This window comes from Nicotiana tabacum, chromosome 1 (assembly GCF_000715075.1).
Source record: "Nicotiana tabacum cultivar K326 chromosome 1, ASM71507v2, whole genome shotgun sequence".
Classification (NCBI taxonomy): domain Eukaryota; kingdom Viridiplantae; phylum Streptophyta; class Magnoliopsida; order Solanales; family Solanaceae; genus Nicotiana; species Nicotiana tabacum.
In genome coordinates, this window is record NC_134080.1 from 54,508,731 (window position 1) to 54,524,862 (window position 16,132).

General features: G+C 32.5%; 2 protein-coding genes and 1 long non-coding RNA gene across 4 annotated transcripts; 2 read left to right on the forward strand and 1 right to left on the reverse strand.

Moving 5' to 3' along the window:
- Positions 1-911: 911 nt before the first annotated feature.
- Positions 912-3,929, reverse strand: LOC107814607 (uncharacterized). The gene has a single exon (XM_016640050.2). It carries the CDS (start codon positions 3,555-3,557, stop codon positions 2,862-2,864), a length of 696 nt encoding a protein of 231 aa, XP_016495536.1. The 5' UTR covers positions 3,558-3,929; the 3' UTR covers positions 912-2,861.
- A 6,469-nt stretch (positions 3,930-10,398) lies between these two features.
- LOC107814592 (uncharacterized) lies at positions 10,399-11,833 on the forward strand. Of its 2 annotated transcripts, XR_001654592.2 has the most exons (4): positions 10,399-10,500; positions 10,795-10,847; positions 11,418-11,524; positions 11,615-11,833. It is a non-coding gene; the product is annotated as an uncharacterized LOC107814592 (long non-coding RNA). The 2 variants fall into 2 exon arrangements; XR_012709000.1 differs by having other exon boundaries at positions 11,418-11,833.
- Positions 11,834-14,852: 3,019 nt separating this feature from the next.
- Positions 14,853-15,518, forward strand: LOC142162726 (uncharacterized). Its single transcript, XM_075219341.1, has 2 exons — positions 14,853-15,113; positions 15,222-15,518. Exons 1-2 carry the CDS (start codon positions 14,853-14,855, stop codon positions 15,516-15,518), a joined length of 558 nt encoding a protein of 185 aa, XP_075075442.1.
- The last annotated feature ends 614 nt before the right edge of the window (positions 15,519-16,132 follow it).

A 16,132-nucleotide genomic window follows, 5' to 3' on the forward strand; every position in this document is an offset into this window, starting at 1 on the left:
ACTAGATGTTGTTAACATGTCCTTGAAGGATAGTTTAGTTTGTAGGTTGGTTTGTATGGAAATGTCATGATCAATATCAAGTGGTTTGGGTATTTTTTGGCTTGGGGATTCATGATTCTGGAGTTTCATTTGAGAGAGATTAGAAATCCTTACGCTATCACTATATAACTTAATAAATCCAACTACAAAAAATGGTAATAATTGTCCAGGTTGCCCACGTCAACGTTTTAGCTATTTCGATTACTATGTCTTACATATTCTTGAGTTCAGAAGAAGCGATTAAAACCAGAAATCAGAACCAAGGTGCAAATTTGGAACAGTCCACATCCAAAACATCATGAAAAACAATTCTTCGAACCACCCTTATATTGAGTTCCACTGGCACATGCACCATTGTCGTTGGAATGTGTTAAAAGTTCATATATTTTTTATTTTGGTTCTTCTTCCTTTTCCCCCTTTTTTTCAAGATTACAAAGCTGATTTAAATGATGTGCATAGAGGTCTGATTATGTTCATCAACTAATCTGTAGGTTACAATTTACAAAGATAAATCCTAAACGCACGACCCTCTGATCAACTACATATAACTTCTTCTTTTTACATCTTTAATTAGGGTTTAAAGTTTTGTTTTGTTTGCCTCTAATTTATAGTGCCTTCTAATTTAGTGAAAGTCTTAATTGATGTTTAAATATGTGATATGATTGATGATTTATGGCTTATCCCGGTGTCTTGCCTTATGATAATAAAATTGTATTTCAGATGACTTTATTGAAAAAATTTGTTTCAATTCACAACTCATTCGATCGGGAATAATAATTTTAAACATGTAAATTTCTCTCTCCCTCTCTCTCTCTTTCACACACTCTAGAGTTGCATGATATTGTAATGAATCCAATATCCACAACCAAATACCCAATTAACAGATTGATATATTGTTAACGAGAACAAAGAAATTACACTAAAAAGTGACAGTAACTAAGGATAGTAAAAGAAAGAAAGGGGATGAGAAGACAGATTCACAAAGAGAAATAGACGAGGGAGAGACCAGGAGGGAGAAGTTTTCCCGATAACAATTCGCATAAGCGTACACTTGCACGAACTGATTATTATAGTAACTGTATCCCTCTTGTCCAGTAATTCATTGACACATGTACCTCAACCTGGGTCCCAATTGTAGTCTAATAACCTCTCTTTGGGCTGGTTAATATTCTGACCCACGCGAAACCAATTCCCAAGCCCAATCCATTTGTTTTGGTCTACCTTGTTCATAACAATACTCCCGCCCTCAAAGAGAACCTTGTCCTCAAGGTTCGAGTATAGCCTTATCAATAAGGAATGAGTGTTGACATGTGGTCGAATTAAGCTGCCTTGTCGTTGTTGCTGAAGTGGGTATGGCGGAGTTGACTGCGAAGCAAGATACTGCAAAATGTGACAAATCCTCATTTGACCATAGCTACTAGCTCTCTGCCAGTAGAAAAGCATTTCTCTTCCTCTGTTCCTTAACTCCAACTTGTTTTGATCAATCACAATCTCATGCCTTGAAATTACCAGACTAGGTAAAGGGTCATAGACATATGTAGTTTTCTAGTACATGAAGAACGGCAAGTGAGCTTTAGTACAAATTGAAACCCATGAAATAAAAGCATCAGCAAACCTGTTTGCAATTAGGCTAAACATACCAGGTTCGTCCATTTGATTGCAAAGAACGAGGTTACCCTCACGGATTATATCAAAGCTAAATATGTCTAAATATGTCAGATGATAAATTCCATATTTCACTCTCCCTTTAGCCAAATCCGTCGAGTGAGATGAGATATCCCTTTGTCTGCCGGGATCCCACACCTTAGTCATAGAATCAGAATATACACAGAAACAAAAATTGCCCCGAGATCCCAGTAATAGTTGTGCCTCCGAGGTCTCTGTATGAACATATAGATTCATGGTCTTGGAATTGATTCCTGGATCCCATACACAATTAAGAAGCACGATTCCACCAAGACTAACAATATACATAGTAGCACTGGAAACTGGTGCAACTTTATAGCTCCATGATTACTCAAAATATTTTGAGTTGATAATTTTATTATTAGAAGATGATAGACTAGCTGCAACTTCTCACATATAAAAGCTATTTCAACATTTGGATTCCAGATTTGGTGTTCTTCACATAACCTTGTATAGTCCCATGAATGACTTCCATAATATCCATTCTTTTTCATACTATCCCCCGCCACCCACATAGAATCAGAAATTCTTGGAAGATGCAATTGGAAGGTCGCTACAGTAATACTCTCATAATAAAGAAAGTAAGAATGGACAAGGGCTTTAATCAGGAAAGAATCAATTGCACACCAAGAGTGACGGAAAGAGGAAACCATCAGGAAGGTTTTCAAGATCTTCTTTTTAAAATGGAACAGGAGCTCATCTAGCTTGTGATTAATATAAGATATTGTAGGAAGTTCAAATAGAAGAACATAAAAATATACATCTTCATCAGTGAAGATGCTCCTTAACCATCGAAGATTTTTGGCCATTCCTAGCCTCTCATCCTCCTTAATATCCAGTGCATTTTTCGGAAGATTAATAAAAAATGACCACACCCTGACCATTAGATGAATATAAGCAGCAATGTTATTTCTTTTATCATCAGCAACCAGGGAATCCTTTGTTGGTAGGCCAAGTGGCCATTCACCATAAGCTCCTTGCTCGTCCAACGTAACAACATCATCAATATCTATGTGAAAACCATGAATTGCAATCCCTATGAGAACATTTGAGCCCACACTATTTGTTATTACCCGTCTGCATACAATTGCAATATATTGCAACGGAAGGGTCAAGGGCACAATGCAAGCATTCCACTAGGTAAATACAAAATTTCTTGTAGCGCCAACATATGTGGAAGGCAAACTGGAGCCAGGATCAAAGGGAAAGTCTAATCCAGAGTGATTAGGTGGAAATTGATGCAAAGTGAATAAAAGTTCAGCACAACCGAGTTTATACAAATAATCAAGTATACCTCTACTGATAAGTTGGTTGTGTCGGCAAGCGGAAAGCATACAAGGCACTGTAAGTTGATTATCAAACATGACAAGATCATTGTAAGCACACTTAACTGCAGAAACTACGTCAAACACTTCATCAAACAGCTGGGTTGCTGTAATGACTGAATCATTCTTCACTGAATTTTTAACTTCCATGTTAAGTTCCCCGTTGGGTATTTCAGCAAACACCTGGTAGGCATAGCTTCTCAAATAAGCCTCTTCTTCGGGATCGTCCACAGGGCTGGAGAGTCCTTTATCCAAATCAAAATTAGTCATTGATTCTGCAATAACAAGAGGTGTCGAGACCTCCTCTGACTCACACTTATCGTCCAAAGACACAACCACGTCTGAGTGCTCTGTAGTGTTAGGGATCTTCTTGGAAGAGGCAGACATCATCTGCTCCATGTTGTCGAGGTGCCTGAGCATACGAGCATTATTGTCCATCATAGCCATTATCAAATCCTGGATGGCATTGAGGTGATAGTGGACAATGGTAGAAGAGTAGAGATCCATGGAGTCCAAATCAATGAAAGCACCAATGTAATGAATCCAATATGTACAACCATATACCTAATTAACAGATTGATATATTGTTAACGAGAACATAGAAATTACACTAAAAAGTGACAGTAATAGAAAGAAATGGGATGAGAAGACAGATTCACAGAGAGAAATAGACGAGGGAGAGAGACAAGGAGGGAAAAGTTTTCCCTATAACAATTTGCATAAGCGTACATTTACACGAACTAATTATTATAGTAATTGTATCCCTTTTGTCCAGTAATTCATTGACACATGTGTTAACAAACAAAATCAGAGGAAATGAAGGTTTTCATCAATGGAAGTTAGGGTTCGAGAAGGTTCTTTTGAGAGAGAACTCTAATTAACAAAAAGTGTGAGAATGAGAAATAAGTCGGTCAACCCATTAGAATTGGGCCTACTCCTTTATATACAATACCCGGAATTAGTCTATTACAATATCAACTCACTAAGCTAAACAAAAGGAAAAATACTATTCTATTTTCTGAACAAAAACAATGCTATACGGATAAATAAACATTGGGCCTGCAGATGTGTCACGTTCTCCACTTTGGGCCTGAGGCCAAATATGCAGATAGCCCAACACCTCCCTTTAAGTTGAAGAGGGAGAGCACCTTCAACTTGCCTAGGAAAGAATGATGGAGAGCATCAGGTAAAGGTTTGGTAAGGACATCAACAAGTTGTTGAGCAGTGGGTACATGATATAGCTGAATCATTCCATCAAGCAACTTAGTCCGAATGAAATGACAATCTACCTCGATGTGCTTAGTACGCTCGTGAAATACCAGATTCTTGGCAATATGAATGGCTGCCAAATTGTCACAAAAAACAGGAATAGGAGATGAAACAGGAACGTAAATGTCATGCAATAATCTGGATAACCAAGTCAATTCAGCAATGACTTTGCTCACAACATGATATTATGCTTCAGTTGAAGACAAAGAAACCACTGGTTGCTTCTTAGACTTCCAATCAACAAGACTGTCATCAAGATTTGCGTGTATCTGGGCAGGCAGCCCAATCACTTGCGGAGTAAGCATGTACAGGCAAATAAGAGGAATCAGAATAAAATAGTCCAAGATCAGCAGTACCCCTGAGGTATCTAAGTAGGTGAAGAGCAGCAGTCATATGAGGAAGTCTAGGTGTCTTCAAAAATTGACTTAAGTGTTGAACCCCAAAAGAAATATCAAGTCTTGTGTGTGTAAGAAACAACAACTTACCAATAAGACTTCTATACTTCTCTAGGGTAGGAAGGACATCACCAACATCAGCATGTAGTTTGTTGTTCAACTCCAAAGGACTAACCACAAAACTCACATCAGAACAGTCATACTCATATAGCAAATCAGTCACAAACTTCTTTTGATTAAGGAGAATACCCCCAGGCAAAGTACTGACTTCAATACCCAAGAGATAATGCAAGGACCCCAAATCTTTAATCTTGAATTCATTGTCAAGAAAATGTTTCAAAGAAGCAATTTCATGTAAATCATCACCTGTGAGAATTATGTCATCAACATAGACTGCCAGGATGACTAGATGACCAAGAGAACCTTTTATGAATAAAGAATAGTCATTAAGTGAATGGTTATAACCTCTAGAACATAAGGCATGGGACAATTTTGCATACCATTGTCTTGAAGCTTGCCTTAAACCATAAAGGGATTTCCTAAGTCTACAGACCAGGGGAGCAGAAGTAGAAGAAGTGGAAGATGAAACAGAAAGACCCAGAGGTAGCTTCATGTAGACCTCTTCATCCAAATCACCATGAAGGAATGCATTGTTAACATCAAGTTGAAATAAAGACCACTTTTTCTTAACAACAACAGCAATAAGACATTTCACAGTAAACATTTTCACCACAGGAGAAAAGGTTTCATTAAAGTCCCTCCCCCTCAACTTGGGTATCCCCTCTAATGACAAGCCTAGCTTTATATCTTTCTACACTACCATCAGCCTTGTATTTGATTTTATAGACCCATTTGCACCCAATGGGCTTCTTACCCTGTGGTAACTCAACAATGTCCCAAGTGTGATTTAGTGCTAAAGCTTCAAATTCTTTCCTCATGGCATCTTGCCAAGTTGGTATAGGAGCTGCCTGAGAGTATGTGTAAGGCTCAAAATCTGTATGCTGAGTGATAGAACAAGAAAGAGATGAAGGGAGTTGATAAACATAATCCTTCAAATAGGAGGGATGAGAACGGACTCTACTGGATTTCCTTAAAAGTGGCCCACTACAACATAAGGTATTTATAGCTACGAAATCTCAGCTACAAATTTGAAAATCATGACTAATACCTAACAATAGCTACAAAAATTAGAATTTCCTGGCTATTTACACATTCGTAAAATTTGCTAGCCACGAAAATTAAACTGGTAAAGTTAATTCTTTATTTTTGCTATAATTGCTAACAATCGTAGCAATAATTGTCTAAATAGCTACAAATTTATTGCTACAATTAAATTGCGTAGCTAATTTAGGCGTTTTAGCCAGACATTAAAAGTTATTGTAGCAATAGTAATATTTTAGCCACGATGAACTATTTAAAATAAAATATTATAGCTGAAGAAAAATATTTGCCTCAAGTTATAAAAAATTGTGGCAATAGGTAAATGATATAGCCACGGATTTATTGGTATGACAAAATATTGTAGCTAACTGTTAGTTTTTGCTACAAACTAAAAGTTATTGTAGCAAAAATAACCTTTTAACCATAATAAATTATTTAAAATAAAATATTATAGCTAGAATATTTTTGCTTCAATTTCTAAAAATTGAGGGCAATGATTGGCTTAATAGCTATAATTATTTTTCATTACATATTAATCTAGCCACAAATTTATTGCTCTGATAAAATTTCGTAGCTAATCGTCAGTTTTTACCACAAGTTGAAACTTACTATAGTAATAATAACCTTAAAGGCCCATGAAATTATTCGAAACAAAATCTTGTAGCTAATGATTTTTGCTTCAAACTAGAAAGAAAATAAAAATAGTTGGCTTAAAAAAATGAAAATGGTTGTCACGACAAAAGTGATGAATATTTTTGCTTGATTATGAAAATCATGCGAAGAGTTGTCTAACACTATTAGGTAATAAAATATTAATGTCAAATGTAACCGTTGTATTTTTCTTAAGATAGAAAAATAGTAGTTGTATATGATTAATAACTTGTTTGGCTAAGCCGGAGAAATCAACTTATTTTGATAAGTACTTTTTTTAAAACTGCTTTTGAAAAAGAGAAGCAATTTGTGTTTGGCTAATCACTTTGAAAAGTACTTTTGAACAATAATTTGTGTTTGGCCAAGTTTTTCAAAAAATACTTTTAAGTATCAAATTACGAATAAGGACACGAATAGATTTACTTAATATATAGTTAATATTATAAGTAAATAAATAATCTCAAAATTTTGTTATTACAAGCAATAATTAAATCTTTTCATTTTATTTAAATAAAATATGAAAATAAAATATTGCTCTTGCTAAGTATTAGGTTTAACGGTTATTTTAGTATATATTACTATATTTTATTAAGGGTATTTTTGGTAAGACGAAAAGTCAAAATGCTTTTGCTTCTGTTTTTGGGGAGAAGTTACTTTTTTCTACTTCTCAGAAAGTGCTTCTGCTTCTTTCCAAAATCATTGTTTTTTTCCCAAAAAAGCTTGGCCAAACACCTCAAGTTAGGAAAATAAAGTGCTTTTACGAAGAAAAGAAAACAATTTTGGCCTCTTGAAAAGCTTGGCCAAAACACCATAAGAAATAAAATAGTAATTATATATGAGATTAAATAATTGTTTATAATGCAAAATTAATCTTCATTCTCAAATAATATATCATTTGTTTACTTGCTTATATCAGCAGAACTTATCAATTGTCTTTTTAGACTTATCAAGCTCATATTTTATTTTACTGCAGTTGTTGTTAGTTACATATTTTGTTATGTAAAATTTAAACTATTATTAATAGTTGTGGATATTTATGTATGTCATATACTCTATTACTTTTAAATAAATATACTTATTTATTTCAAAAACGTATTCATATATATATATATATATATATATATATATATATATATATATATGATTTTATATAATTCATTTTTAAATAAGTGCTCATATAATGAAAAGCTAAATAAATATTTTGTTTTTCTTCAAGTTATAAAAGATCGTGGCAATGGTTGGCTTAACAACTACAATTAGTTATCATGACAAAATGATACAGCCACAGATTTATTTGTATGATAAAATTTCATAGCTAAATATATATTTTTGCCACGAGTTAAACTTACTTGTAGCAAAAGTAACCATTTTGCCCCAATAAACTATTTGAAACAAAATGTTGTAACTAAATAAATATTTTTACTTCAAATTATTTAAAAGAAACATGACAACATTTGGATTAATAGCTACAATTAATTGTCATGATGAAATTATATAGTCACTGATTTATTGCTATAATAATATTTCGTAACTAGTCACATATTTTGGCCACGAGTTAAAATTTATAGCAAAAGTAACCTTCTAGCCATAACAAATTACTTAAAATAAAATATTATAGATAAATAAATATTTTTGCTTCAAGTTATAAAAAAAATATTGCAATAGTTGGCTTAATAGCTGCAGTTTGTTGTCATGACTAAATGATACAGCCACAAATTTATTACTATGATAAAATTTTGTAGCTAATTATACATTTTTGCTACGGTTGAAGCTCTCTATAGCACAAGTAACCTTGTTACCAAACTAAATATGTTTGACATTAAATGTTGTATCTAAATAAATAATAATGAGAAATATATATTTTTAGCCGTTCCCAAAAATAATAATCGACAAAATAAATCTCTTTTGTATATATGTGTATCATATACATATAATACACTTATTTTATATACTTGGCTAAAGAATGCAATTAGTTTTGCCCAACCGGTCAATTTTATATTTGTCCTAAACTAATTTTCTTCAAGTTTTAAAAATTATGGCAATTTTTAGCTAATAAGCAGATATAATTGTTTTTTATGAGAAACGACATATCCACAATTTTATTGATATGATGAAATTTTGTAGCTAATCATTAATTTTTTTCCATGAGTTAAAACTAACCATAAAAATAGTAAACTCTTAGCCACATTAAACTATTGGAATTACATGTTGTAGCTAAATGAATATTTTTGCTTCAAGATATATAAAAAATGTGGAAATAGTTGTTACATTTTTATATAATTTTCATATGTTTAATTACATTAAGTATTATGAATTTAATATTGTTGATATCTAAGTCCATAGAAAATTAATTATAATTTTATTAAATAAATATAACTTGTAAGTTTCCATTTGTAACTAAAAAATAATCAAACTATTTACAATTGATGTGTGAAATATAGAATTTAAACAACTATAATCTTGTAACAAGTTAGAGAAATATTTTAATTAATTAACTTTTAACATAAAGAGTTAGAGTTTTGGTATAATAGAGAAAAGTTAATAATTGTATACAATTAAAAAAATTATTAATTTAAAATATATAATTAAAATCTAAACAATACTCTTTAATAATAGATCATTTGTTGTACAATCTGATCTTTCTATAATAGTCATCTTTTAGACCATTATTTCACTGTAACAATAAGTTTTCTTAGGAATTGATTTTTGTTTTATATTTTATATCTCTATAACAATATTTTATTATATTATCAACATCCATCATTATAATAGTATACTCATGTAAAACTATCTCTCTATAACATCATTGGTTAAATATCTATATATTAATTGTTTATTATTTTATAAAGTAAAAAAATAATATAATTATATTTGTTGGAGACGTACCTTTAATAAATTTTAGTGAAAAAATCGGGAACAGAAAAAAACTCTGTTAACTAGGGGAAAAAAATTGAAAAATATAAAAGTAGAAACTTTTTATATTTTAATATTTGTTCATACGTTCCACCTTATTGATATTGTATTAGATTTTTAAATTTTTAATTAATAAAATTGGAATATCATTTGAAATTTTAAAAACAAACGACATAAATAAATTTTTAAAAAATGATTTTTGAATATATTTTAATCAAAAACAAAATAAAATTTAGATGTTAAATGTTATATATGTTTATAAAATCAATCTCAATAAAAGGCAACAAATTGTTAAAGGTCGTTTGATATGATGGATAAGGAAAATAATTTTGAAATAAAAATTTAGTACCGCCAATTCCTTTTTTGGTTACTAATCCTGGGATATGTTATCCCAAGAGTAAAAATGTCAGGATAACTTATACATGCCAGAGGGTAGAATTGTAATCCCAGGATAAGTTATCCCATGATAAAGCAGTAAAATTGACAATCCCAGGATTAATACGATATACCAAACAATCAACAAGAAATAATACTAGGACAATTAATCCTCGCATAATTGATCTCATCATAACTTGTCTTCAAACCAAACGATCCCTTATAGATGTATAAGTATTGCAACTAATTCTAAAAAATATTCTATTTATACTTTAAATGAATTTTTTATTACAATTTAATTTTTTCTACAATCTAAACTCAAAACATTATATACACAATAGCTTAGTTCCCATTTTGTTTATTTGTTGTTTTGCTAGCAAAATTTTATTATTACTACATTAGTTTTGTTTTTAGTTTTTTACATAATATCGTGTAGGTATTCATTTGTGTGCAAAAATATATGAAAAGTTAAAGGCAAAGTTACAAATAAAAAATATAAACGAAAAAAAAGAAGAAAAAGATTAAAGCCCAAATCTCTCCATTCCCTTAAGACCTAAAATATTTAGACTCCCAAACCCATTCCCCAAAAAAATATCCGCACATCTCCCACTCTAACCCTTCCCCACTCTAAGCAACTATCCCTAAAACCCTCGTTCCTCTTGTTTTGGAAAACAGAAATTGTCAAGGTATGGCCACCCTAGTTTTTTTTTCCTCTTCTTAATTATTTCAATTTTTGCCATGCTTTCTTAGGATTCTTGATCGAGAATAGTTCCTTTCAGTTTCATCATTACATTGTGACAGTGAAATGGCAATCCCGACTTTAGCTATATTGATAAGTGTCAAGAATACTCCAACAGCTTATAAGGATGAAATTATGGGATGCATTAGCACAACCATTTGTAGGCATATGCTCCAAATTTATGTTGCAGTATGGTGATTAGGTTTATTCTTTTTAAGTAAACCCGAATTTGTCTTTTCAGGCACTTGTGTTATGGGCATCAACGTACAAACAGACAAGTGTAATAATCATGAGGTATGTATGATACTTTACTCTTTCTGAAAACAAAATCAATTGGATATACTACCTAGTGAAGGATGGAGTATTTACAAAATTCTTGTTAAAAGTTTTAGGACTTCTGAAATTTTATTTAGAATAATAATATTTTACTCTAGTAATGTTTGTTTTTATGAAACAAGTGTGATGTTAAACTGGTTTAGCTTATGCTCCTTTCTTGAGCAGAGAAATATGAGAATATAATTTTTTTGGCAGTTACAAACTTAAGAATTTACAAGACTTCAGACTTGGAAACACCTAGTTATCAGATACTAAGAAGAAATGCAGCTTATGGGATTGGTAGTATTTTCTTATAGTGTTGTGCTTCAAACTAAGAACTGCTAAATAAGACTTATGTCTTGAACGGTTTGTAGTTTTTTGATATATACATTGCACAAATAATCTTAAGGTTTTAAAGAAGCAGGTTGTTGTTTCTGGCAGAATCTTACCCTACAAAAGGAAATGTTATTTAGTTCAAATGTGATTGACAAGTCCCAACTAACTAATGTACTAAACTTATGGTGTGGATGTCATTTTTTTTATATACAGGTTAGAATTTATGACTCCTTCATAGTTGTAGAAACAGAAGGTGGCAGTCCTGCAAGATTAAGAGGGTAACATGGCAATCTTGCTGGATCAGGAGGTGGTGTCACCAGGTGAAATAATCGATGGAGTTCTATAAGATCTTATTTTGTTGCGTCCTTGTTCTTGATATCCGCAAAAACAACAATTTCTTTCACGCACAGGGTACAAATACAATCGGCTAATGTCTTTCAATTCGCCATCGGAACCTGGTATTAGAAAAGCATTGGAGCAGTTATGAGTTTTGATTTCTCTTCACTGTCCGCTGATGGTTACCATCCCTATCCAGACTCACATTAGCTAGTTTTTTTAGAACTTTATTATTCTGTGTTGTAAAAGAGTTATGTACTGTGGATCTGTATGAAATTATTCTTTTTCTTGTAAAAAATATCGTACTTTTGAGTATAACAACATTTTAGTATTCTAATTTATCTTGAATGATATTGTTGAACCTTTAATTATTTATTCTTACTAATGTATATCATTTATTTAAAAATATTAAAAATATTTTGCTAATTTTTTTATATATTTGATGATATAATATGGATTGTTAGCTACAATACATAAATTCTTGTGGCTAAAGTTGATCGTGACAAATTCTTCAGTTTATTGCTACGAAATTATGGAATTCATAGCTAAAAGTATGAATTCTTAGCTACGATATAAAAATTATTGTGGCAAATACTTTAATGTGTTGCTATGAACTTTTGAATTCATAGCTAATCACAAGTACTATTGCTAGGAGAGTAAATTATAAGTTTAGCCACGGAAGTTGAGCTTGCGTGACAAACAAATTAAATCTTTTGCTACAACACCAAATCTTGTGGCTACAATATGAAGATAGCTACAAATTTTATTTGTCGTGGCAAAAGAATAAAATCACTTGCTACAAGTATATTTTTTGTGGCAAGAAATTTTTACCATTACAGCTACAACATAAAATAATTTGTGGCAATAAGTATTAGTCCTTAGCCACGGATCATGTAAAGTTTGTAGCTAATTTTTAGCTACGCTACATTTTGCTACGAATGCTACGGAAAAAATATTGTGGCTAAAGTGTTTAGCCACGGAAATTTTTATATTTAGCTACAATGTATTTCGTAGCTGTAGATTCATTATGTTGTAGTGTGGGAAAGAAGGGGTTACATCAGGAAAAGAGGCAGGTATAATAGTAGGATTGATATCAGGATTGAAGGAAGTGGGAGAAGGGGGAACCTTAGGAACATGATCATGCAAGATGGGATCAGGAGGTTGAACAGAATGATCAGAACTAGTAACAGGAATGGAATGTGGTGTAACATTAGGAGCTTCAGAAGGGAATGTGGGATCAGTGTTAATAACAGAAGGTGAAGAGTATGATGCATGTGGTAAAGAGCGTTCAGAAGGAACAGGAAGAGAAAAATCAGAAGAAAAGGGAAAGTGGTGTTCATGAAATAAAACATTGTTTAATGTGTAAATTGTACAATTTGTAGCCTTTTTTAGCAAAAGAATAGCCCAGAAACATGCAAGGAAAGGCTCTAGGTTTAAATTTGTCTCCGTGGGAAATTGGAACAATGGCATAGCAGAGACACCCAAAAGTTCTAAGATGAGAGTAGCTTGGTAATAGCCTTACCATACAATAATTCATAGGGAGATTTATTATTGAGTAACCTGGAAGGAAGTCCATTGATAATATAGGTAGCTGTTAATAGGCAATCCCCCCAAAATCGGGAGAAATTTAAAAATAGCCAGATTTACAACTGGTCATTCAAAAATAGCTCAGTTTCAAAAGTAATCGAAATTTAGCCACTTTTCATGTAAAGATAAATCTGAGCGAAAACACTGTTCAAAACCCGGAAAATACGCCCGTATATTATACTGGAGTTCCAGCATAAGTATGCTTGAACTCCAGCATATTATACGGGAGTTCCAGGATAACTATGTCGGAACTCTAGCATAATATGTTGGAGTTCCAGCATAAGTACACTAGAACTCCAGCATAGCATAATATGTTGGAGTTCCAGCATAAGTACACTAGAACTGCAGCATAATATACTGGAGTTCCAGCAAATATAAATATTCAGTATAATATACTGGAGTTTGGAGCATCGGTGCTCCAGTCTCCCGTATATTATACAAGAGTCAGCAAAGTATACCGGTCCAGCATAATATGCTGGAGTTCGTACACAGATGCACCGAACTCCCGTATATTATGCGAGACCGGTCTCTGTTGCAGCAAAATAGTGACTATTTTTCATTAACTTTGTAAACAGTGACTATTTTTGAATGACCAGTCCGAAAACTAACTATACCGTGCTATTTTAACCCCAAAATTTTATAGGAACTTTGGACTGAAATAGTAAAGCTTTAGAGGCTACAATTGGAACATGCATGTACCTCAACCTGGGTCCCAATTGTAGTCTAATAACCTCTTTTTGGGCTTCTGACCCACGCGAAACCAATTCCCAAATCCAATCCATTTGGTTTGGTCTACCTTGTTCATAACAGATATGCATGAGTAGGTTTAGAATTTTACGTGATTCGTTCATCACGTGAATTTTTTCCGGCTACTTACCCTTCTTCCCTTAGGGAAAAAGGTACTGATTTGTTAAGCTAATAGCAAAACATACTTTGACTGTTGCGAAAGAATCACTGTCGTACCAACTTGAATATCATCTTGAGGTTTAGTTCCACTACGTCGTCATATTTCGATGGAAGTATGAGAAAGAGTGCAGTTTGATTTTGAGTTCTAATGAATGAGATTGTGATAAAATGTAAAATGAATAAAAAAGGTTACCAAAATTAGCAATATTGAATGTACTTCAGACTACAAGAATACTTTTTGGATTGTTTAATACGCTGTGAACACTTTTCAGATTCTTGTCCTAATCGAATGAAAATATTTCTTTTTATCTATTTGCAGGACGCATCTTACGAGAGAGTTCTAATTAATATCCGATCCCAATCGTAAATATATCTCAAAGAATTTTTTTTTATAGATATTATTAATCGTACATATATTTTTTGTTGGACAAACCCTGTCGGTGAGTTTTTGTGTTGAGACTAAGGACACTACTTTAAGTTAGTTAGTTAGACAAGGGTAGATTAGTCTATTTATACTAAGTCAGTTAGCGGACTGTTAAGAGGGTAAGAGAGGCGGTTATATTGTAGCTTGTATATACAGCTTTGAACATAGAAATATACATAGAAAATTTCTCTCCATTGTTGCCTTTATCTCTGCATGTTCTCTCTTCTCTTCTTCTTAATCTTCTACTCACAATTCTAGCATGGTATCAGAGCAGGATTAGAGATCCTTGACTCGATCTAAGCTGTTCGTCGAAGCTGGAACAGAGTAAGAGTAATTGAATTCAGAATTTGAAGAATTCAATTCCTCAAAATTTCAAGCAATGAAGCAGAGCAGCCATGGGAGATACACCTACAGATACACCTGTAAATCCTGGAATAATTGGAGCTGGAGCTACAGGAACAAGTAGATCTAGTGTTGGCACTCAAGCTTGCAATGAATTTGGAGTTGATTTGCCACATAATTATCCTCTGTATCTCGGGCCTTCAGATACAAGTGGAGCACAACTCATTTCCTTTCAGTTAACTGGTACGGCCAATTATACTCTGTGGAATCGCTCGATGAGAATAGCTTTACGCGGGAGGAACAAGCTAGGACTTGTAGAAGGAACATGGAAAAAAGAGAAATTTCATGAAAATCTGTGGGAGTAATGGGAAAGGTGCAATGCAATAGTACTTTCCTGGCTTATGAGTGCTGTAACTCCACAGTTGTTTGGAGGAGTAGTATATGGATCTGATGCACATGCAGTGTGGGAAGATCTTCGTGAGAAATTTAACAAAATTGATGGCTCTCGATCATTCAACCTACATATGGAGATTGCAACACTGTATCAAGGTACATCTTCTGTTTCTGAATATTACACGAAATTGAAAGATCTGTGGGATGAGTTTGAAGCACTAATCCCAGCTCCATGTGATTGTGAAAAGTCTAGGGATTATGTGAATCATATGAAAAGGCAAAAATTGTATCAATTTCTGATGGGATTAAATGAGTCTTATTTCTAGGCTAGAAGTCAAATTTTAATGATGTATCCTTTACCTTCAGTCAATAAGGCATATTCCATGATTATGAGTGATGAAAGTCAAAAATCCATAGCTGCTACAACAGTGAATTTAAGTTTACAGTCTAATGCTATGCCTGAAAATTATGAGTGTGAGCACGTGATTTTTGCCTCACATGAATTACTCCAAAAGAATTCTCAAAATTAGGTCCTTTTCTTTAATTATGTGTTATTCTAGGAATTACTGTGCAATTTTCCTGATTGTTTGCATATTTTATGCGTTTTTTTAATCTTATTAATGCATTGAAAATACAAAAAATATAGCATCTGCATTTAGAATTTAGTTTTACATTTTTACATTAATTAAGTAAATTGTTGTTTTACAAAAATGAAAATTTCATAAAAAATAACGTATTTGTGCATTATTAGTGTTTAATGTCAAATTTTGTGATTTATTTTATTTTAATTTGGTGTTCAATTATTTGTGATAGGTATTATTTAAAGTTAATTAATCTTTTTTAAGTTAATTAGGTTTTTTAAAATTTAATTAGGATCTTAGCTTTAATTTTGGAAGAAAAGAAAATGAAAATGACTAATGAAAGAGGGGGAAATCAAAAT

Bases quoted from the DNA above. Each gene is read 5' to 3' on its own strand.
- LOC107814607 (XM_016640050.2), bottom strand. From the start codon at position 3,557: ATGGATCTCTACTCTTCTACCATTGTCCACTATCACCTCAATGCCATC.
- LOC142162726 (XM_075219341.1), top strand. From the start codon at position 14,853: ATGGGAGATACACCTACAGATACACCTGTAAATCCTGGAATAATTGGA. The intron at 15,114-15,221 runs GTAGAAGGAACA...GTAACTCCACAG, and splicing joins GGAGGAACAAGCTAGGACTT to TTGTTTGGAGGAGTAGTATA.